This window comes from Macaca fascicularis, chromosome 9 (genome assembly GCF_037993035.2).
Source record: "Macaca fascicularis isolate 582-1 chromosome 9, T2T-MFA8v1.1".
Taxonomy (NCBI): domain Eukaryota; kingdom Metazoa; phylum Chordata; class Mammalia; order Primates; family Cercopithecidae; genus Macaca; species Macaca fascicularis.
Genome location: NC_088383.1, coordinates 33,518,170 through 33,543,323, shown reverse-complemented (window position 1 = coordinate 33,543,323; position 25,154 = coordinate 33,518,170). Strand labels below are relative to the sequence as shown.

General features: G+C 36.6%; 2 protein-coding genes across 2 annotated transcripts in view; one reads left to right on the top strand and one right to left on the bottom strand.

Annotated features, from left to right (window-relative positions):
• The window catches only part of CCDC7 (coiled-coil domain containing 7), a 433,255-nt gene that overhangs the window by 86,530 nt on the left and 321,571 nt on the right, over positions 1-25,154 (bottom strand). The gene's annotated exons all lie outside the window — the stretch shown is intronic.
• Positions 1,894-2,862, top strand: LOC102146739 (mitochondrial import receptor subunit TOM22 homolog). The gene has a single exon (XM_045399806.3). The coding sequence runs from the start codon at positions 1,898-1,900 to the stop codon at positions 2,411-2,413; it is 516 nt and encodes a 171-aa protein (XP_045255741.2). The 5' UTR covers positions 1,894-1,897; the 3' UTR covers positions 2,414-2,862.

The following is a 25,154-nucleotide window of genomic DNA, read 5'->3' as shown; positions in this document are numbered from 1 at the left end:
GACAGAATAAAGCTCCCCTTTGCCCTCATTTTTCCTATAAAACCCCCAGAAACAAAAGAAAAAAAGTAAGAATATTTCCATAGCCCCCTGATACTAAAAGTACTGTCATGAAATCTGGCACAAGGCTTTGGAGAATACTAAGAGATAATAGTCATGCTGTCTTGAACCTATAACAGTACACAGGTTTTCCTCCAAAGTGTCATCACTGAAAGGCATGCCTAATGTGCCTTTATAGTGGTAATCATATTTAGGGTGCTAAGAAAGAAGAGTTGAAGAAGAAACTACACTGATGGACCATTTCTATTGCTTGAAACAGAGATTCCTAATAGAAGTTAGGGATGCTGACAGTAAAAACAGCTAAAAATAGAGGGAGGAAGATAGTGCCAAACTGCAACAGACAAAAGACACATATGTGAGTTGCAATAGCTTCTTTAACAACAACAAAAAAAGATTTAATAATATGACACCAAGCCTGGACAGAATCTATCAATTTTCCCACAAAATCTCGTCCTCCGTCAATCTACCCCACATATACATTCCACTAATCACTTTACTATTTAGAACGTCCCATTCAAAAATTAATAATAATCCAACCAGCATGAGAAGCAAGCACAGAAACTGCAACAATCACAAAGAAACCTAAAAGATAAATAACCAGGAAAATCACAGAGTGATGTAAGTAAGATGGCAGAATAGAACATCTCCCAGCATCACTTCCCCTAGAAAAAAAATACAACTAGAAATTATTCAAAGACAAGAATACTACCCTGAATTCACCAAAATTCAAGGGAGAAGTGGAGAAACTTCTAGGAGACACAGAATCAAGAAAACCTGATACTGGTAAGATGAATAATCACTTTAAAGCAGACCTAACACCACTCACAGAATTTCCCTAGACACATGGTTCCCAGGGTGGGAGGAGGAAATTGGAGGTGAATGTTCAATCTCCCAGCTGGTTATAGAATCTTCACAGGAAGCTCACTCCAGTCTTGTCTCATGGAACATTTAAATTGCTGGGAGGACTGAACCACCTGGGATGAACTGTGGTCAAAAAGGGAAGGTTCTAATTACATTGACTGGCATGTGAATCTTTGTAGGCGTTCTGTGCTCCAATTAGTGAAGATATCACATTGAGTAAAGTGGATGGCCCACAGTCCTGAAGAAGACACAATACACAGGAAGGACCAAATTCCTGGCTGGATTTCCCACAAAGTCCACATATTCATGTGAAGCCTTCTCCTGACCTGGAAACATCTACATGTTTGGCATTTAAGTTCTGGTGCTCACTTAAAAATACAAACTATTTCTATTAATAGTTTTTGTAACTGAAGAACAATGGCAGGGCAGCAACATAGTTCTGAAGCAGTGTTGAAGTTACAGGGCTCACTATAAGTCTTCCACAGACTGGAAAACAACAGGGCAGTGATTTATTTCCAGTGCACCATTTAATTTCCAGTTCTCACTCTAAGTCTTGCCCAGACTGAGAAGCAAGAGCAGACCAGTGATTAAGTTCTAATATTAAGCAGTAAAGGCCTAACACTGTCAAAAACACCTGCAAAAGCTCAATGTGCAGACATCAACATAAAAATGCAAGACTTGTAAAAACTCAGGAAAATATGACACCACCAAAAAAGAGCAAAAAACTTTCAGTAATGGATTCAGAAAAACTGAAGATCTATAAAATGATTGACAAATAATTCAGAATAATCTTATTTTAAAAGTTAAAAGAATTACAAAAAAATACAGATAGAAAACTAAATGAAACTTGGAAAACAATTCAGGAACAAAGTTAGAAATTTAACCAAGAAATAGAAACAATTTTTTAAGACCAAAGAGAAACTCTCAAAATAAATATGTAAATTGAACTAAAAAATTCAAAGAAAGCGCCCCTACAGTCATGGCTGCCGCCGTTGCTGCTGCCGGTGCCCGGGAACCCCATTCCCCGGAAGAATTGCTCCTGAAAGGCGACGCGGAGAAGCCTGAGGAGGAGCTGGAGGAGGACGACGATGAGGAGCTAGATGAGACGCTGTTGGAGAGACTATGGGACCTGACGGAGATGTTTCCGGAGAGGGTCCAGTCCGCAGCCGGAGCCACTTTTGATCTTTCCCTCTTTGTGGCTCAAAAAATGCACAGGTTTTCCAGGGCAGCCTTGTGGATTGGGACCACTTCCTTTATGATCCTGGTTCTTCCCATTGTCTTTGAGACTGAGAAGTTACTGCTGTTTGAGCTGTCTCGGTGGGATAAGTTTGAAATTCAAGTGTTTGAACTGCTGATTATTTGGATTTTTTTTTTTAACTTTGGCACATTGATCTATCGAAACCTAGTGGGGAGAATTCTCCCCACATTGTCTCATGAGAAGACTCAACTTGCAACTGTGCCCTCCACACTATCCTTACTTCTGTCTTCACTCTGATACCAGAGTGCAGCCATGCAGATGGTTATTCCTGCTCTGGCCACCCCACTCCTTTCACCAAATTGCTCCTAACTGGAAGATGTCACTTTCCCCTTGTGGGCAGGGACTGATGCCAGTGGGAGGGATGTGCCCCTGACCATTAACGACTGCCTTTTATATTTTTAAATTTTTTTTTTAAAGAATGGAGCTGTTGGGGAGGGACATGCACGCAATGTGAAAGACAAAATGCATTACACCTGTAGTGTAAAGTGGCCACTATGAATCCCTAGGTATGAGAGGAGGGAGGCTGGCTGCAGCTTCAGCCACAGAATGGGGACTGGAAGACAGATCAGGAATTCATTTCCCCTGCAGAGTTTGGTTGTTAGACCTGTGTGTGTGTCTAAAAAAACAGAAGTCAGTGCTCACTTTTTGTATTTAAATATTAAAAATGATTCCAACTGAAAAAAAAATTCAAAGAAAGCTTAACAGCAGATTTAAACAGGAAAAAAAATCAGTGAACTCAAAGACAGAACATATGAAATTATACAATTAGAGGAGCAAAAAGAAAAGTGAATGAAAAACAATGAACAAGGCCTATCAGAACTATGAGACAACATCAAATAAGCTAACCTCAGCATAATAGGAGTTGTGAAATGACAGAAGAGAGGAAAAGGCCTAGCAATCATATTTAAGGAAATAATGACTGAAATTATCCCAAACATGGAGACAGAAAACAGCATCCAGGTATAGGAAGCTCAGGTCACCAGTCAAATTCAAGCCAAAATGTCATCATCAAGCCACATCATAATCCAATTAAAAAGTTAAGGACAGAATATTAAAAGTAGCAAGAGAAAAGAAACATATCAAAATTAATGAAGTCTTAATACAACTTTCAGTTGATTTCTCAGCAGAAACCCTGGAGATCAAGAGAAGATGGGATAATGAGACTGACACTGTGAACTTTTTTTTCAAGAAGTGATGCCGAACCTGAACAGGAAAACCAAAAGAATCTATGGACTCTTTGAAGGAAACAAAAGGCTGCAGCCTACACTGTGAGTCAGGTGAAGGGCTCCAAGTCCCCAGAATGTAAGAGGTGGGAAGTTTGCCTCTGGCATACACACCCCCACCAGGGATCCTCAAAGTCCACATCACCAGGGAAGGCCCTAATCTCACCCAGTGCAGGAACTGACTTGGGGAGGGTAATGGAATATAAAAGTAGGAGCAGCAGTGGGAAGATCCTTGCATGCACTCCCAGATTCCAGTGCAGACCAAGGGCAGCCATTCCTTACTGATCTTAACAGGGGACCCTGCAGAGGATAGCCAAAAAGTTCAGGTGTTGGTCACAGGTTGAAAGAAGCTCCCAACAGGGTTTCACAATATAAGACAAACTCTCTTGGCTAGGGCCATGGTTGGGGAGAGTGGAAAGCAGACTTTGAGTACAGGAGTCCTGAGTGTAGTAACTGTGGATGCAGGAGCTGGGTGTCTGGCTTTGCAGTGAACAGGGAGGAGTGTGGCCTAAAAGCCATGGTTGCGATTTCCCTGTGGAAAACTTATGACTCCCAGTAGCTGTGAGTTCTGATTATAGACTGACTGGAACTCAGCTTTCTGCTGCCAGTGGAACACTGTGGGAGTGGATCTGCCTCACCAAATGAGTGGGAACTATGTGGGGCTTACCACTGCCTGCTACTCCCCACTCCGTGCACAAACTCTTCTGCATAGCAGAAGCAGCAATGCTCCCCTATGGTACATACAACCCAGTGGCCTGAGACCCACTCCCATCCCTCAACACCCACTGGGGTTGCTGCTTGCTCTGCACAAGGAGACTCAGAGTACAAACCCAGCAGACCCAGTTTCCACCTGGCTTTGCCCTGTCACCTACCCTGGCTTAACACAAAGGATAGAATCTCTTGAAACCTACATGGCCCTGCCCATTGCCCTATGAAACCAGAGTACCTCACCCTAGACAACATAAGGCAAGCAGAAATCCCACTGCTACTCCCACAGTTGGAAGTGCCGCCATCTGGCTGGAGGCCAACCAACACAATCCACTACAGTATCTCCTGGTAGAATAGCACTGCACCTAGGAAGGAGAAAATAGCTGCATGATCTCAGCTATCACTACTGCCTGCACCACTCTGCTACCAGGAGGTCCTTATTCTGTCTGTGGGACCAGTTCATTACTACTCTTAACTGGTGTTCAAAAAAGCCAACACACTGAGGCTACCAATAACCAAGAACTTTCACAGAGTGTATGTCACTCTCGTGCCATCCCCATTAAAGCTGGTGCTGGTATCCACTGCTGGAAAACTTGAGGACAGGTCACATCACCTTGCAGACATGCCGCAACAGCACCCTGGAATGTGGCAACTTCACTGGGCAGTTAGAAAGAATTCTAAAAGCAGTAAGACAAAAGCATCAGGTAACCTAAAAAGAAAAAAACTATCAGACTAACAGCAGATTTCTCAGCAGTAACCATATTAGTCATATTGGATTGGGGAACACTCTTAAACCTCCTTAAACAGAATAACTGTCAGCCAAGAATATTGTATCCTGCAAAAGTAAGTTTCAACCTCCTTAAACAGAATAACTGTCAGCCAAGAATTTTGTATTCTGCAAAACTAAGTTTTATAAATGAAGAAGAAATAAAGTCATTTTCAGACAAATGCTGAGGAAATTTGTCACTACCAAAGCAGCACTACAAGAAATACTAAAAGAATTCTAAACCTTGAAACAAAAGCCCAATAGGTACCAAAATATAATTTCTTGAAAGCTTAAAACTCACAGGACCTATAAAATAAAAACACAGTTAAAAAAATTAGGTAACACTTAACATGATGAAGAAAATAGTACCTCACATCTTAATATTAACATTGAATGTAAATGGCCTAAATGATCCACTTAAAATATTCATAATGGCAGAATGGATAAAAAAATCACAACCCAAATCTCTGCTGTATTCAGTAGACTCATCTAACACAGAAGGATTCATATAAACTCAAGGAAAAGGGATTAAAAAGGTATTGTACACAACTGGAAACCAAAAGTGAGCAAGAGTAGCTATTCTTATATCAGACAAAATACTTAAAAGCAACAACTGTAAAAAGAAAAAAGACAACGATGGTAACTATATAATGATAAAAAGATCAATTCAACAAGCAGATATTACAATCCTAAATTTATATGTACCAAACACTGGAGCTCGTAGAGTCATAAAACTATTACTACTACACATAAGAAATAAGATAGCAAAACAATAATAGTGGGACTTCAATAGACCACTGATAATACTTAAAAGATTTTGAGACAAAAAGTCAACAGAGAAACAATAGACTTAAATGACATGCTAAAACAAATAAACTTAATGGGCGTCTATAGTAAATTCTACCCAAGATCTTCAGAATACACATTCTTCTCATCAGCACATGGAACATTCTCCAAGACAGACCATATAATAGGCCACAAAACAAATCTTGATAAATTTTATAAAATCAAAATCTTATCAAGTATCTTCTCAGACCAAAAGGAATAAAACTAGAAATCAATTTCAAGAGGAATTCTTGAAACTATACAAATACATGGAAATTAAACAACATGCTCCTGAATGATATTTGGGTCAATAATGAAATTAAGACGGAAATTTAAAAATTGTCTGAAACAAGTGAAAATGGAGATACAATATACCAAAACCTCTTGAATACAGCAAAAGCAGTGCTAAGACAGAGGTTTTTAACGTTAAATGCCTACATCAAATAAAAATAAATATCACAAGTTAACAACCCTACTCTGCTCCTGAAGGATGTAGAAACACAAGAACAAACCAAACCTAAAACTAGCAGAAGGAAAGAAATAACAAAGATAAGAGCAGAACTAAATGAACTGAGACTTAAAAATAATACAATGTAAATTAGTTCAACCAGTCTGGAAGACAGGGTGGTGATTCCTCAAGGATCTAGAACCAGAAATACCATTTGATCCAGCAATCCCATTACTGGGTACATAGCCAAAGGATTATAAATCATTCTACTGTAAAGACACATGCACATGTATGTTTACTGCAGCACTGTTCACAATAGCAAAGACTAGGAACAAACCCAAATGCCCATCAATGATAGACCGGATAAAATAAAATGTGGCACATATATACCATGGAATACTATGCAGCCATAAAAAGGATGAGTTCATGTCCTTTGCAGGTACATGGATGAAGCTGGAAACCATCATTCTCAGCAAACTAACATAGGAGCAGAAAAACAAACACTGCATGTTCTCATCATAAGTGGGAGTTGAACAATGAGAAAACATGAACACAGGGAGGGGAACATCACACACTGGGACCTGTTGAGGACTGGGGGGCTCAGGGAGGGAAATCATTAGGGAAATACCTAATGTAGATGACGGGTTGATGGGTGCAGCAAACCACCATGGCACATGTATACCTGTGTAACAAACCTGCACATTCTGCACATGTATCCCAGAACTTAAAGTATAATTTTAAAAAGAAAGAATAATAATACAATGGATCAACAAAATGAAAACTCGGTTCCCTGAAAAGAGTTTTAAAAATTGATATATCACTATCTAGATTAACCAAGAAAAAAAATCCAAGTAAACATAATCAGATATGAAAAAGGAGACATAAGAACTGATACCACAGAAATTTAAAAAGATTATCAGAGTACATGAATAACTATACACTCAAAAAGAGAAAAACCTAGAGGAAATGGATAAATTTCTGGAAACATACAACTTTCCATGATTGAAGCAGGAAGAAACAGAAATCCTGAACAGACCAATAAGGAGTAGTAAGATTGAACTAGTAATAAAAATCTCCCAGTTAAAAAAATAAAACCACAGAACTAGATGGATTGACAGCCAAATTCTACCAAATGTGCAAAGGGGAACTGGTACCAACCCTGTTGAAACAGTTCCAAAAATTATAAAAAAGAGAGAATCCTCTATAATTCATTCTATGAAGCCACCCTAATACCAAAGCTGAACAGGGACACACAAAAAACTACAGACCCAAATCCCTGCTGATGATAGTTGAAAAAATCTTCAACAAAATGCTAGCAAACTAAATCCAATAGCACATCAAAATATAATATACCATGATTAAGTGGGGTTTATTCCATGGATTCAAGGATGGTTCAATATATGAAAATAAATAAATGTGATTCAACACATAAACAGAATTAAAAATAAAGCCCTTTTGATAATCTCAACATACGCAAAAATGGTATTTGATAAAGTTCAGCATTTCTTCAGGATAAAAATCTTCAATCAACTAGGTATAGAAGAAACATACCTCAAAATAATAAAGGACAGATATGACAAACCCACAGCCAACATCATACTGAACACAGAAAAGTTAAAAGCAGTCTTCTAAGAAGTGGAACAAGGATGCCCACTTTCACCACTCCTATTCAACATAATACTGGAAGTCCTACGCAGAGCAGTCAGGCAAGAGAAAAAAATAAAAGACATCAAAATAGGAAAACAGGAAGTCAAATGATCTTTGTTCACTGATAATATGATCTAATATCTAGAAAAACCTAAAGACTTCTCCAAAACTCTTAGATTTCATAAACAAATTCAGTAAAGTTTCAGGATACAAAACCAATGCACAAAAATTACTGGCATTTCTGTATACCTTAACAAGCTGAGAATCAAATCAAGAAGGTAATCCCATTTACAATAGCTACAAATAAAATACTTAGGAATATATTTAACCAAGGAGGAGAAAGATCTCTACAAGGAAAAATACAGAATACTGATGAAAGAAAGGAATTAATGTTATTTAAATAGCTATACTTGTAATGTTAAATACAAGTATTAAATACATACTTGTAAATTTAAATAATGTTATTTAAATAGCCATACAATCTTGTAAGCATACTGCATTCTTTTCCATTTTTTTTCTTCTCTGTATTTTCAAAAGCCTGTCTTTGAGTCAGTAATCCTTTCTTCTACTTGATCACTTCTGCTGTTAAGATACTCATGCATTTTTGTATATGTCCGTTGAATTTCTCAACTCCAGAATTTCTGGGTGTTTCTAAAGTTATTACTTCAATCTCTTTGTTAAATTTCTCTGATAAATTTCTGTATTCCTTCTCTATGTTATCTTGAAGATCATTCAGCTTCCTCAAAACAGCCATTTAAATTCTCTAAAAGGTCACATATCTCTGTTTTGCCAGAACTGGTTACTGATGCCTTATTCAATCAGTTTGGGGAGGTTATATTTTCCTATATATTCTTGATGCCTGTGGACATTTGTTAATGTCTGGGCATTGCAAAGTTTAGGTATTTATGCTAGTTTTTGCAGTCTGGATTTGCTTGTACCCATCCTTCTTCAGACAGCTGACTTTTTGGTTCTATGAAGGTGCTCTCTTGTATGGATAGTTGTTCAATTTGATATTCCTGCAGGGAGAAGAGGAGGATGACTGCTGGAGCATTCTATTCAGCCATCTTGCTCTGCCTCCACTTCACAAATAAATTTGTAAAGGAATAGATAGTTGTTCTATTTTGGTTTTTAAATTTCTTCTAAAAGAAGCCAAGGCAGAAAATACAATCAATAGTTTAGAAAAACACATTTTATACCACTTGGCTCCCTGAAATATATCTCATTTGGACAAAGAATCACATTTAACATGACCAGTGTATAAATATTAGGTAAAAAGCAAAATATAGTATGAACATATCATATCTCTTACAACCCCCAGAACAGTGGCTGAACAAAAATTCAATGGAAAAGTAATATGGTTTGCATATGTCTCCCCTCCAAATCTCATGTTGACACTTGATCACCAATGTTGGATATGTGCCCAGTGGGAGGTGTTTTGGCTATGGGATAAAATTTGTCATGAATGGCTTGGTGTCCTCTCCACAGTAATGAGTGAGTTGTTATTCTATTAGTATTAGTTCATGCAAGATCTGGTGGTTGAAAAGAGCCTGGCAGGATTAGAGCAAGATGGCTGATGGAAGTCTACACTATTGATCCCCCTTACAGAAACATCAAATTTTAACAACTAACAACACAAAAAAGCACCATCACAAGAACCAAAAATCAAGAGAGTATTCATAGTACCTGGTTTTAACCTCATATTGCTGAAAGGGGTACTGAAGAGAGTAGGCTGGGAGAGAGGAGGTAATGTAGCAGAAGTGGAGACCATGGGTATTTGGCTACATCATATATTTTACTTGTGTCTTCAGAGCCTGCTTGAGCACTGTCTCATGTACACCACTTCTATTTGATGATGGAGTACTACCTGCATGCCAAACTATTTGGAGGGTCAGATAACACCCAGTTCATGGTGGGCAGCTCAGATTGCTTGGCAACTTGGTGGTCCATGGTTAAGTGTTCAGTTTCTACTAACACCCAATAGCAGGCAAAGAACTGTTATGCAAAAAGGATAATTATTTGCAGAGAATGAGATGGCTTTGCTCCAAGGGGCCTGCACTGTTATTCACCTATAGGAACTTGCCAAGGGCTCTAAAGAGCATCCCTATCTGCTACTGTCACTTCCAGCACCACTGGATCTGTAGGATCATGTTTTCCAAGTGGAAGAGCACCCTGTACCTGTTACAGAACCTTCTCTTGTTCTTGGTCCCACTCAAAACTAACAGATTTCCAGGTCACTCAGTAAGTGAGCCACAGTAGCACGCCCAAATAAGGAATATGTTGCCTTAATATACAGAGAGGTCAAATAGGCATTATAACTGTTTTTTGGTAGGAGAGGCCAGATGCAACAATTTTTCCTTATTTCAGAAGGAATATCTTGACATGTCCCATTCCACTAGACTTCTAAAAATTTCATGATGTAGAAGGCCCCTAAATTTTCTGAATTCATGTCCCACCTCCTGACATGCAAATATCTTACTAATATATCTAGACTACTTTTTACCCAAGAGGTCCAGTCAGCATATCATCAATTTAACAAACACGTATGATATCTTGCAGAAAGGCTTTCAAGTTCCTGGCAAACTAAATTATGATATAGAGGGGGAGAACTAATTTACCCTCAAGGTAGGACAGTCAAGATGCATTGTTAGACTTTCCAGCTAAAAGAAAACTGCTTCTTCACTATAGGAAAGCAGAAAATAAAGCAATTTTCCAGATCAGTATTTGCATACCAATTACCAGGGGATATGTTAATTTGCTCAAGCAATGAAATCATTATTTAGTACAGTATCTATAATTAGAATCACCGTCTATTTAAATTTATGATCATCCACTGTTATTCCCTGAGATCCATCTGTTTTCTGAACAGGCCAAATAGGTGAGTTGAAGGGTGTGGTTGAAATCACAACCTCTTCATTTCTCGAGTCCTTGATGAAGTCACTAATCTTCCAGATCTCTCTGGGAATGTAATATTGCTTTTGGTTTACAATTTTCCTAGGTAGAAGCAGTTCTAGTAGCTTCTAATTGGCCTCTTCTACCATAATGGTCCTTACTCCACAGGTCAGGAAACCAATGTGAAAATTCTGCAAGTTGATGAGTATATTTATTCAATTATACATTCACGAACTGAGGAAATGACAAGAGGATGAGTTCAGCTCCCACTGGATCCATTGTGAGACAGATCTGTGCTAAAATTCCATTGATCACTTGCCCTCCATAGCCTCCTTTCCAGTGGACCATCATGACATTTTTGACCTTTTGGAATTAGTGTCAGTTCAGAGGCACTGTCCATTAATCCTTTAAAAATCTTATTTTCTTTTATATGTTGCATAGTAGCCCCAGCAAAAAGGCCATAGGTCCCTTTGAGGAAGGCTGGGAGAAAAATTAAAGGTATAAATTTTTGGCAGTATACTGGGTCCTTCCTCAAGGGTACCCTTCCTTCAAGGGGTCCTGAGTCTGTAAACTTGATCAAGTCTGGGAATTGACTGAGAGGCCATGACTGTGTTTTTATTATTTAAATTAGACTTTTGTCCACTTGATCTAGAACTCTTCTGCTTATACAGATTAAGAAGGAATTTAGCAGATTGACCATTTATGTCACTTCAGTAAACACAATGATCAACTAGCCAATGCCATAGATAACTCAAGCCAGACTATTCTGATTTCTACTTTGACTCTGATTTCCATTGTGGTAACTGTTGTAACACTGTTGTTTCAGATGTTTAAACACCACTACTTGGCCTCTGAGACCAAATTATTCCTATTGCATCTAAAATTCCCAATTCAGTAGCAGCAACATCCAGTGTGATTTCTGACCAATAGAGAAGAGCAACCACAGGGCTGTTTGAGAATGCTTGGGCTGTCTTCACATTTCTCACAGTTGTGGTGAAAGGTATGTCCTCTGGACCCTCCCAAGATGGGTTAGCAGATATTTTTTTTTTTTTTTTGAGGATATTGTCCAAATATTAAATTTATATTTAATGAAATTATTTGGTTTATTTTAATTACATTATTTGATTATTATTTTTTTATTTTTATTTTTATTTATTTATTTAATTTTTATTATTATACTTTAAGTTCTAGGGTACATGTGCATAACATGCAGGTTTGTTACATATGTATACTTGTGCCATGTTGCTGTGCTGCACCCATCAACTCGTCAGCACCCATCAACTCGTCATTTACATCAAGTATAACTCCCAATGCAATCCCTCCCCCCTCACCCTTCCCCATGATAGGCCCCGGTGTGTGATGTTCCCCTTCCTGAGTCCAAGTGATCTCATTGTTCAGTTCCCACCTATGAGTGAGAACATGTGGTGTTTGGTTTTCTGTTCTTGTGATAGTTTGCTAAGAATGATGGTTTCCAGCTGCATCCATGTCCCTACAAAGGACACAAACTCATCCTTTTTTATGGCTGCATCGTATTCCATGGTGTGTATGTGCCACATTTTCTTAATCCAGTCTGTCACTGATGGACATTTGGGTTGATTCCAAGTCTTTGCTATTGTGAATAGTGCCACAATAAACATACGTGTGCATGTGTCTTTATAGCAGCATGATTTATAATCCTTTGGGTATATACCCAGTAATGGGATGGCTGGGTCATATGGTACATCTAGTTCTAGATCCTTGAGGAATCGCCATACTGTTTTCTATAATGGTTGAACTAGTTTACAATCCCACCAACAGTGTAAAAGTGTTCCTATTTCTCCACATCCTCTCCAGCACCTGTTGTTTCCTGACTTTTTAATGATCGCCATTCTAACTGGTGTGAGATGGTATCTCATTGTGGTTTTGATTTGCATTTCTCTGATGGCCAGTGATGATGAGCATTTTTTCATGTGTCTGTTGGCTGTATGAATGTCTTCTTTTGAGAAATGTCTGTTCATATCCTTTGCCCACTTTTTGATGGGGTTGTTTTTTTCTTGTAAATTTGTTTGAGTGTTTTGTAGGTTCTTGATATTAGCCCTCTGTCAGATGAGTAGATTGCAAAAATTTTCTCCCATTCTGTAGGTTGCCTGTTCACTCTGATGGTAGTTTCTTTTGCTGTGCAGAAGCTCTTTAGTTTAATGAGATCCCATTTGTCAATTTTGGCTTTTGCTGCCGTTGCTTTTGGTGTTTTAGACATGAAGTCTTTGCCCATGCCTATGTCCTGAATGGTACTACCTAGGTTTTCCTCTAGGGTTTTTATGGTATTAGGTCTAACATTTAAGTCTCTAATCCATCTTGAATTAATTTTCGTATAAGGAGTAAGGAAAGGATCCAGTTTCAGCTTTCTACTTATGGCTAGCCAATTTTCCCAGCACCATTTATTAAATAGGGAATCCTTTCCCCATTTCTTGTTTCTCTCAGGTTTGTCAAAGATCAGATGGCTGTAGATATGTGGTATTATTTCTGAGGACTCTGTTCTGTTCCATTGGTCTATATCTCTGTTTTGGTACCAGTACCATGCTGTTTTGGTTACTGTAGCCTTGTAGTATAGTTTGAAGTCAGGTAGCGTGATGCCTCCAGCTTTGTTCTTTTGACTTAGGATTGTCTTGGAGATGCGGGCTCTTTTTTCATTCCATATGAACTTTAAAGCAGTTTTTTCCAATTCTGTGAAGAAACTCATTGGTGGCTTGATGGGGATGGCATTGAATCTATAAGTAACCTTGGGCAGTATGGCCATTTTCACGATATTCATTCTTCCTATCCATGAGCATGGTATGTTCTTCCATTTGTTTGTGTCCTCTTTTATTTCACTGAGCAGTGGTTTGTAGTTCTCCTTGAAGAGGTCCTTTACATCCCTTGTAAGTTGGATTCCTAGGTATTTTATTCTCTTTGGGTTAGCAGATCTTAAATGATAAATCCACATTAACATTCCAATTTTCCTAGGCCTTTGAATCCCTTCCTTTTCAGTAAACCAAGGCAATTCTGCATTTCAGCTTCACTTAGTATAGGCCACCTTTTGGTCCATGTTTCAGCCAACCAAACTGACTGTTACAGTCCTTTGTAACCTCCATGCTGCAACATTAAACCAACAATCTCTGCTTAGTGATAAATAAATTATACCATATCAATAAATTTGGTGTGATCTAACTTTGTTCTTTTCATCTTCATCCTATACATGCAATATTGATTCCCAAACATATTCCCCTGATTTCTGTCTAAACAAATTAGAAAAATTATGTAGTTCTTTTGGAATGCAGTGCACCTTCTCATGAGTGAAACTTTGTGCTTAATCTTTAGGGGGCTGGTAGGACTTGAGACTTAATTATAGGTCTACAGGCAAAAGAGAGTGGTGGGGTTGAGTCTTGAGGAGAATCAGAAGTGTTTTGCAAGGTAAGTATCTCAAGGGAGGCAATTATAGTTTCTTCGGACAGAGCAGGATTAATCTCTTCCAACAGGAATGAAGGAATGAAAAGGCTGCTTCAGCTTTTTTGTTTTGTTTTGTTTTGTTTTCTTTTTTAGAGACGGAGTCTCGCTCTGTTGCCCAGGCTGGAGTGAAGTGGCGCCATGTCGGCTCACTGCAAGCTCTGCCTCCCGGGTTCCCGCCATTCTCCCGCCTCAGCCTCCTGAGTAGCTGGGACTACAGGCGCTGGTCACCACGCCCGGCTAATTTTTTGTGTTTTTAGTAGAGACAGGGTTTCACCATGTTAGCCAGGATGGTCTCAATCTCCTGACCTTGCGATTCGCCCGCCTCGGCCTCCCAAAGTGTTGGGATTACAGGCATGAGCAGCAACCACGCCCAGCCCTGTTTTTTTATTGTATATATTTATGGGGTATGAGTGGTGTTTTGATACATGTATATATTGCAGAATGATTAAATCAAGTTAATTATCACCTCACATACCAATTTTTGTAGTAAGAATAAAGTCTACTCTCTTAGCAATTTTCAAGTATACAGAATATTTTATTAACTATAATGACGATGCTATACAGTAGCTCTCCAGAAATTAATACTCCTATCTGAAATTTTGTGCCCTTTTGTAACATCTCCCCATTTCTCCCCCTTCCCCCAGCCTCAGGTAACCACCATTCCACCTTCTACTTCCATGAGTATGACTTTTTAGATTCAACATATATGTGAGATCGTGCAGTATTTTTCTTTATGTGCCTGGCTTATTTCACTTAGCATGTCTTCCAGGTTCATCCATGTTGTTGAGAATGGTAGTATCTCATTTTTAAAAGGAAGAATAATATTCCATTGTATGAGAACACCACAATTTCTTTACCAATACATCCACTGACAAACACGTTGTTTTCATATCTTGGGGTTATTGTGAGTACTGTTGCATGGACACAGGGATGCAAATATCTTTACTAGGTATTTATTTCATTTCCTTTGGGTATGTACCCAGAAGGGGAATTGCTGGGTTATATGGTAATCCTATTTTTAATTTTTTAAAGAAATTCCCTATTGTTTTTCACCACCTATACAGTATATAAGGATTCTGTTTCTCCATAACCTCACCAACATGTTATCTTTTTGATAACAGCCATTCTAATAGGTGTGTGATGATAACTCATGGTTTTTATTTGCATTTCCCTGATGATTAGTGATGTTGAGCATCTTTTCATATGCCTGTTGACCATTTGTATGTCTTATTTCAAAAAGTGTCTATTTAGGTTCTTTTCCCATTTTTATCAGACTATTATTGTTATTTTGCTGTTGAGTGTGTGAGTTCCTTACATATTTTGAATATCAACTGCTTATCTAACAATATATGATTCACAAATGTTTTTTCTCTGAATCTGTTGCTGTCTTTTCATTTTCTGCATTGTTTCCTTTGTCCAGAAAAGTTTTAGTTTCATTATACTTCCACTTGTATACTTTTGCTTTTGTGTCTCAGGCTCTTGGTTAGATATCCAAAAATTATTGCCAAGATCAATATCAAGAAGTTTTTCCCTTATGTTTTCTTCAAGGAGTTTTATAGTTAAAGGTGTTATGTTTAGGTCTTCAATCCATTTTTTTTTTTGTGAATGTTATAAAATAAGGTCCAGTTTCATTATTTTGCGTTTGAGTATTCAGATTTCCCAACACTATTTGTTAAAGAGATGGCCATTCTCCCACTGTGTCTTCTTGATGGCCTTGTGAAAATTAGTTGACATATATGGTTGTGTTTATTTCTGGGCCCTCTATTCTCTTCCATCAGTCTATATATCTGTTTTTATACCAGTACCATAGTTGTTTTTAAAAAATATTTTTATATTTTAAAATCGCTCTGTAATACAATTTGAAACCAGAAAGTGTGATGCCTGTAACTTTGTTTTTCTTTTTAAAGACTGTTTTGGCTTTAAAACAATTGTATTACAAAGACATCACAACAGTGATGTCTGTTGTGATTCTATAGAAGTAATCGAATTTTTGTTTTCTGTTTCTCTAAAAATGTAATTGGAATATTGATAAGCACTGTGTTGAATCTATGTGACTCTGGGTAGTGTGTGTGTGTGTGTGTGTGTGTGTGTGTGTGTGTGTGTGTGTGTGTATCAGGCAGCTTCTGGAAGAGTGTGCCAACAAACTACTTCCAGGAAGAAACTAGATTCTGGGGACCTATAACTAGCCACGAGAAGTGCCCACACACTCATTCAAAACTATCTCTTTGCTCTCTCTTCTCTAGGCAAACTCATGACTTCCAAGTTCCCTCCACTCCCTGAAGTAGGTAATTTAAGAGCCAAACCCTCTGGCAGAAACTGTAAATGTTGCAGAACTCTATATGTGGTCCAAACCCTTCATTCCTCTGGAAGAAGTTATGAATTGTGGATTATTTCCCAATTGTATGACATTGTGCTTAGGATGAAGTTCGTGCATGAGTCTTTGCTTTCCCTACCCATTAGGTGGATATTTTTTCAGTTTCCCAATGTGTAGGAGTCACTCAACCACTTTCTGGCTCTCAGAGAGAATTGATCCATGCAGAAATGTTTATTTTCTGCATCTGTGGGAGGGAGAAAAGTAAGGAACCTCCTATTCCACCATGTTGCTGACATCAGTCTCTAGAAAGCCTGCTTCTAATGGCAAGGAGGACTCAGCAGAGTTTAGAAGTAAACATCCCTAGCTTCATTAGGATCTTCCCATATTTCCTCATTCCAGTTTTTAGGATTTTGTTCTATCCTAATCAATGCTCTCATTTTAACAGAAGATATCCTATAAAAGTGGGAATTCAACTTGCATTATAATTCAGTCACTCACAGGATGAGACTCTGGGTATGGTTTTCAGCAATCTGAGCTAGTTTTCAGCAATCTGTAGCTATAGGAGACCAGGGTTTCTTTCAGGTTAGTCATAGAAAGTTGTAGGTCATTATGTGGCTCTTGGGATGGAAATTTGAATTCCAAGCTCATCCTTTTCTTTCCCCACTTTGTCTAACATAGTAAGAGTAACCAGCTAATATCATTATACTCATTACTTTGGCAAAAATATGTTAAGGTATCAAATAAATGGTCACTCAGAAACCTGCTGTTTTTAAGTATTTGATCAGGAGTATCCAGTGGTGGTATTTTGTGTCCTATTACCATATGATGCCACGGTATCAGTGCTCTCTTTACTACTGGAGATAGAGTTATTTCTGCGTTTAAAACTAATAATATTGGTGAACTAATTCCCAAAACCCCAGAACCAATTCAGAAAATTCATCCTTAAAATTATGTTCCTTTAGAATCATTCCTGGTACCAAAATATGTATTAGTGAGGGTTCTCCAGAAGCAGAAAGGAGAGAGGGAGAAAGAGTGAGAGAAGTTTTAAGGAACTGTCTCATGGGATATTTAGGGCTGGCTGGCAGGCTGGAAACTGTGGCAGGAGTCAACATTTCAGTCTTAAGTCAAAGGCATTGTGGAGGCAGAATTCCTTCTTTGGGGATCTCAGTCTTTTCTCTCAAGACCTTCACCTGACTCATTGAGGTTCACCCACATTATGGAAGGTAAGCTGTTTCCCTCAAAGCCTGGTGATTTAAATGTTAATTATATCTAATACAAACACCCTCACAGTAACATCTAGACTTGTGTTTGACCATGCAACCAGGTACTAGAGTCTAGTCAAGCTGACATAAAACTACCACAGTTGGCCATCCGCTTGGAAAAGGCCATTCAGGAAAGAGCACTTATTAATCTTATGCATTATACCAGAAACAACTCTGAGAAATTATAAAACCATCTCTAAGAGGGGCTCTATGCTATGCTACTTACCATGGAGCCTAATACCATTAAAGATGAATGGAGAGGTGTTTTAGAAGCTCAAGCAATAGGAGTACACCAATGGAAGTTCTAGAGACAGTTTAAAGGCAGGCAAGATGTTTATGGGAAATGTGGCTTTTCTGTATCAAGTACCATAGACCCTTTTATTCCTTTATTAGTAGATGCACATGGTCAATATAGGTGAAGAGAACAAAAGAAACAAGGTACGTGGTAGCTGCTGGGTGCCCCAGTGAGAGAGACACTGTGCTTTCTGTATTCCCTCTTCTTTATTATGTTAAGAAGCCAAATAAATGTAATATTAGTTTAAAGTCTGTTTTGTCTAGTGAATTTATTATAGCCTGAAACTGACAATGATTGGGAGTACCATAATCGTTACTTTTAGAGAATAAAATACAATTACTTCCATTTCTGAATTCATATGTTATATTATTAATATATTGCCATACCAGTGTTGTTAAATATACTGATTATCACCGTGACTAGCACACAATTTGGGGTCTTTCTCTCATAGTTTAGCTGAAAATAGATGTTGAGGAAGTCAGAATTAAGGTGAAGGAATACTTCTATCTTCTATTTACTTTCAATTTCAATTTGTGTTGTGTGTACAGGGTGGGGTGATAATCTTTATTTTGAACCTTTCTGAGCCATCTTGTTTTGGGTGTTCATGTCTTAAAAACATTATTACTATACTTTTAATAACGCATGTATTTTTACATTTAGCTTCTCCAAAATTGAAGTACATTACAATAAATGAAAAATAAAGCACTGTTTCACAATTTGATTGTTAACATTTCTGCTTCCTTATGTTACCTAAAAAGGACATGTCTCATAATCAGTAACATGATACTAGTTAAACATGATAATTGCATTATGCGTTTTTATATAATTTAAGAATGCTTATATAAAATGTGAATTTAAATTATTCGATATACTTACTGTATGTCTTTCATTAAGCTTTCTTGGTTTTTTGACCCTATGTTTTTGTAGACAATTATATTTTTGATCATTTATATAATGTTGGGCCTTTACATATCATATTTCAGTTTTATGAGTTAATTAGCATTAGATAAGTTGTGAGCATGTTTGAATCTGTTTCTCTGTCAATATTAAGAGTTAGATATTGGAAATAGGATTTCCTAGCCCTATGAAAGAAAGCAAAAGTATTTATAACAATCACATACCTTATGAAATACATGTGCTGGATGGATTAAAAACTGCATGTAAAAATAAGCAAATGCTAAAAGAAAACATAGAAAAATATCCATATAACCTTGAAGTTAAAGGGACATTCCTAAGTAAGAACAGAAACATAGAATTGTAAATAAAGTAGAAACATACAAGACCACAATAAATTGAAAAAATATGTGCCAACATATAAAAGATAGAACTATAAAATGATTTTAAAAGTATGTGCTATCTGACTTATTTTGTTAATATATAAAAGCACCTAGAATGTTTTAAAAAAGCAGACAACCTAATAAAAAATGGGCAAAGGGTACAACATAACAGAAAAGGAAATGAAAAGAGGTAAGGAATAAAAGATGTTCTGCCTGACTAGTATTCATGAAAATGCAAGAAAAAAAGAGAAAGATGATTTTCACCCATGACTAAACATGCTATTAACTGATACAGAAAGCATGAAAAAAGCAAATAATGATGGCTGAACACACATATTCAAACTTATTAACACTTTAACAGTTTTGTTTTTTTGATTAGTTTGGAGTGAGAAAGCAATTTAAGAGTATAAATGGAAGTAAAATATTTCTAAGGTTCTTTTATTTGTAATGGAGCTAAAGACACTGATTAGCTTTAGACATAGCAAAAATTATGTATAAGACTAAATACATTTGTTAAGACAAAAAATTGAGGACAAACAAATAATGGAATGTAAAGTTTCAGTTTGGTAGAGAAGAAAGGAAGGAAACAAAACTTGAAAAATAAAACACTCAAAAAAAAACAAACAAATATATAAATAGATACAAATCAAAAGGTTTGCAGGAAACATTGTATAATTTATCTGGCAGGGAAATCCAATTCTACCAATAACAACATTTATTATATACTATTTAAGTTAAAATAGTATAATAACATTTATTATACTATTAATACTACTAATAATTATATTACTAATAAAACTATTAGATACTAAGTCATACTAATACTAAAATACTATTAGTATTAAGAACTATTAGTATTACTAAATAGTAAATCTGTTATATACTTAAAACTACACAAAAACGTACCATATATTTCTATGAAATAAAGGATGTACATAAAAATAAGATTTTGCTTAGCTCTGAAAGTAAAAAAGATAACTGAGAATGATGGGTAATCAAATAACACGAGGGGAGGGGTCTTTAGCTTTATGTGTAACATTATAATGTTAAGATAAAGGATTGTGAGTTATATAGTATCCACATACTCACAAAAATTGATGATTGATAGATAGATAGATAGATAGATAGATAGATAGATAGATAGATAGACAGACAGACAGACAGACAAAAGCCTAGAAGCCAATATGACAGTTAACAAAGGCCAATTCTGAGTCTGGTTTGTAGGCATATTAGTGACTGTTATTTTCTTCTTTGTGCTTTTTCATAATGTTCAACCTTGCTACAATAATAAAAGGGAACATATCAAAACAATCAGGTCCAGAGTAAAGGTAAGTTTGGTTTGGAACATGTTGAATCCTAGGAGTCTGTGGATTCCAACACCTAGTGCAGGGGCAGGTATGAGTGTATGTAGGAGGATACCCAGCCAGCATTGCACATCCAGCTGAGATTGACCTAAATGTTTTGTGAATGGATCTAATTTCTATAATTGAGAGGGTCTGGGTTTTTTGCTTTTTTCAAATGTGTTCCTGGAAAAATCTGAGTAAGGCAAGTGTGATGGAAATAAAACAGTCCTGGAGAATTGAAGATGATATGAATGAAGAATTAAAGTCACTAAAAACAGTATGGAATGATGTTAATAAATAAGGACTTCAAAGTTTAAAAGCTAAAGCAAGACAAACAATAACCTAGAAAAGAGAAATCTCACATTCAAATATTGGCTACTCTACTTATAAACCATGTGATGATATTGGTCAAATCATTTAACCACAGTATTTTAGAACTGAGAAGTACAAGGTCAAGGAACAGCAGTTTCAAGGTCAGGTGAGGGCCTGTTCCTCATAGATGCTGCATTATCTGTGTCCTTACATACACATATGGAAGAGTGACAAAGATGAGAGCTGTGTCCTTACATGGTTGCAAGACAAAAGGGACTAGGACTTCCCTTCTACCTCTTTTAGGAGGGTACTAATCCCATTTATAAGGGTAGAGTCCTTGTGACTTAATCATGTCCCAAAGGCCCCACCTCTTAATACCATCGCATTGGGTCTTAGGCTCCAATATATGAATTTTAGGGAAAAACATACATTCAGATCATAGCATTCCACCCCTAGTCCTCCAGAATTCATGTACATCTCACACATAAAGTATGTTCATTGCATCTCAATAGTCCCAATAGTCTTGACTAGTTCTAGCATCAACTCAAAAAGTCTGAAGTCCAGAGTCTCATCTAAATATCATCTAAATCAGACATGGGTGAGAATCAAGATATGATTCTTCCAAAGGCAAATTTCTCTCCATCTGTGAATGTGTGACATCAAACAAGTTATATGTTTCTAAAATACAATGGTGGGATAGACATAGGATAGACATTTTTATTACAAAAGGAAGAAATAGGAAAAAATAAAGGATAATGGATCTTGACTAAATCCAAAACCTAATGGGGCAAACATAAAGTCTTAAGGCTCCATAATAATATTATTTGCCTTAAAGTCCTGCCTTCTGGACACACTGGCATGGACGTTGGGCCCCTAAGGCTCTGGGCAGCCCTGCCTCCATGGCTTTGATGGGCTCTGCCCATACAGTAACACTCGTGGGTTGAGCCTGAGTGCCTGCAACTCCCCCAGTCTAGTATTGCATGCTGGTGGCTCTGCAGTTACGAGGTTGTGGAAGAAGTACTGCCCCAACAGCTCTACTAGGCATTGCCCTAGTGGGGTATCACAGAAGTGGCTCTGTACCAACAGCTCCACCAGGCATTATCATACTGGGGGCACTCTGTGTTGGTTCCACCCCTGTGGTAGTTTTCTATCTGGGTCCTAAGCTTCTTTAAGGCATCTTTTGAAATCTAGGTAGAGGTAGCCATGCCCCTACAGGTCTTGCACTCTCTGCAGAGTTAGTACTACATGGATAGCACCATACAGGTTTATGTCTTGTACATTCTAGAGGGGTGATGTGAACCACACCTATGCCCTCATGAGCCACAGCTGGGGTGGCTAAGAAGCACTGTGTCTGAAAGTGGGGAACAAAGACTTGAGGTGGCACTGGACAGCAAGCTCCAAGATCCCAAGGGCACCTTAGGCCCCACCTTTGAAATAGTTCTGGGCTTCAGGCCTTGACACTATGGGCCTTGATGGAAGGGGAAGTCCCAATGATTTCGTAAATGCATTCAGAGTTATTCTCCCAATGTCTTGTTGAATACCATCTGTCTTGCTTCTCTCCATACTAATCTCTTCATCAAACAACCACTTGGCCACACTCTTGGTGTTCTCTCCCAAAGGAGCTCTCTCAATTTGACCAGTCTGAAAATTTTCCAAATCTTCACATGCTGTTTCTCTTATGATTATAAATTCTGTCTTTAATTTATCTTTTAATGCATTTTATTAAACATAGTCAATAGAAGTCATGCTGCACCCTAAAGACTTGGCTTAGAGATTTCTTCCACCAAATATCCTGTTTTATCACTCCTATATTTTTCCTCTCATAAAACACTAGGATGCAAACACAATTCAGTCAAGATCTTTCCCACTTTATAACAAGGATGGCATATCCTACAGTGTCTGATAGCACGTTCCTCATTTCTAAGACCTCATCAGAATGGCCTTCACTGTCCATATTTCTAACATTCCGTTCACAATTACTTAAGTAATCTCTAATAGCTCTATAAAATTCCTAGAAAAGTGTTTCCCAAACTGGTACTCCATGAAATACTAGTATAAGAAAAAGAAAAAGGCAGATTCCTTCACCAAATAAATTTAAGAAATACAGTAGTATAATAATAATAAATAAATTTAAAAAAAAATATGAGAAGAGTGGTGTTAATAGCTTTACAGCATTCATTAACTCTGTGAAACTCTAATTTTTGGTAAATTGTTTTAAAATATTCATCCTAAAGGAAAATTCAACTATAAAGCCATAAATAGAGCTGAGTCACATTTATAACATATTTTTAAATAATCAAGTGCTCTATGTCTATTATTTTAAAACATATTTATCAACATAATACATACTTCTCAATTTTTGGTATTGGTCAACTTCATTTGTCTGAATTTGATCCATGTGTCCTGCAGCTGATTCTACACTTTCAGGTGTAAAACTCCTATCTGGCAGTTTATCCGTACCTTGATCTACCAAGATTAAAAGAAAAAAAATTTTTAGTAAATTAAATACAGAAATAACTATTGAAACTTACCCACTATAGCCTAATCTCAAGAAGACTATAATTTCTAAAGTTTAGGAACATATTAATACATCATTATGTCAAATAAGAAGAGAAAAATTATCTCTATTAATATCTGAAGTTAATTTGACAAATTTCACATCTATCCTGATAAAACTCTTTGAAAAAGCAGAATTATAGATTTACTCCTAGACATTTACTCCCTTAAGATAGAATACATTTCAGTCTCCACCCAAAAGCTAAGATTTTGGTTTCTAGTGAAACACCAAAAGCCATTACTATTAAAATTATGAACGAAACAAAAATGTAACTCATTATTGTTTTCTTTAGCAATTACCCATTTCTGGTAAAGTTGGTAATATAATGCAGAAATGCAATAAAGTAGAAATTTTGATTTTCTGCTAAGTTTACTTGTATGACCAAACATACTCATACAATGTTGATTAAAACTAAAAATAGATTTGCCTGTATTGATTTGTTTTATGAATTTTTTATAATAAAAAATTAAATTAAAAGAGAAAAAAGTATATATATCTGGGTCAGAGAGATTGTACATATTCAATGTCAATGAAACTCATAGATATATTTTTATTTTCTAATATAATTGGTACATATTTTCATAAAGATGTCTCCAAATGTCTAAACATTATCTACATCTTCCTGTAACACTGAGATCTGTTTCTCTGTACCCCTCCCAACTGATACTATATACTTACAGTATTTATTTTATAAATGATTTTAACTGAATTTTTTATTATTGATATAAATGTATTTGATTAACAATAGGGATAAAATATCTGCTGTCCATTTTTCTGTTGGAGAAATTTATTTTAAAAATTTCTTTTAATATATTTTTTATTAAAGAAATAATCTAAAATAAATGTTAAAATATTTTTACATAAAAGTTATACCCTTTTGACTGTCACAAAATTTTGATGTTTGCTTTTTAATTTTGATTTTGGTGTTTCTGTGCACAGAAATTTTAAATTATTATTTAGCCAATTTTTAATGATCTTTCCTTTATGTTCGTATCTATGAAGTCATACCTAGGGTAACATTCCTAAGAATGAGACTAATTTACGTTTTCTTTCACTGTTTGATTTTTCATAGTACTTATTTATAACCTAGAAAATCAGTTTTTTGAATAGTAAAAGATAAAGTTATCACTTTAGTTTCTTTTCTGATTTGTCTTAATATGATTCATTAAATAAACGTTTTTTATACCACTAATTCTAATGCTTATTTTTCTGGAGTTTCTAGCCTGCTCCACTCATCTATATGTTTATTATTTTATTTAATTTTATTTAATTTTATTTTTATTTTTTATTTTACTTTAAGTTCTGGGGTACATGGGCACAATGTGCAGGTTTGTTACATATGTATACATCTGCCATGTTGGTGTGCTGCACCATTAACTGGTCATTTATATTAGGAATATCTCCTAATGGTATCCCATGATAGGCCCCGGTGTGTGATGTTCCCCACCCTGTGTCCAAGTGTTCTCATTGTTCAATTCCCACCTATGAGTGAGAACATGCAGTGTTTGCTTTTCTGTCATTGTGATAGTTTGCTCAGAATGATGGTTTCCAGCTTCATCCATGTCCCTAGAAAGGACATGAACTCATCCTTTTTATGGCTGCATAGTGTTCCATGGTGTATATGTGCCACATTTTCTTAATCCACAC

What these genes read in the sequence shown, in the direction of transcription:
- LOC102146739 (XM_045399806.3), top strand. Translation starts at nt 1,898, where the DNA reads ATGGCTGCCGCCGTTGCTGCTGCCGGTGCCCGGGAACCCCATTCCCCG.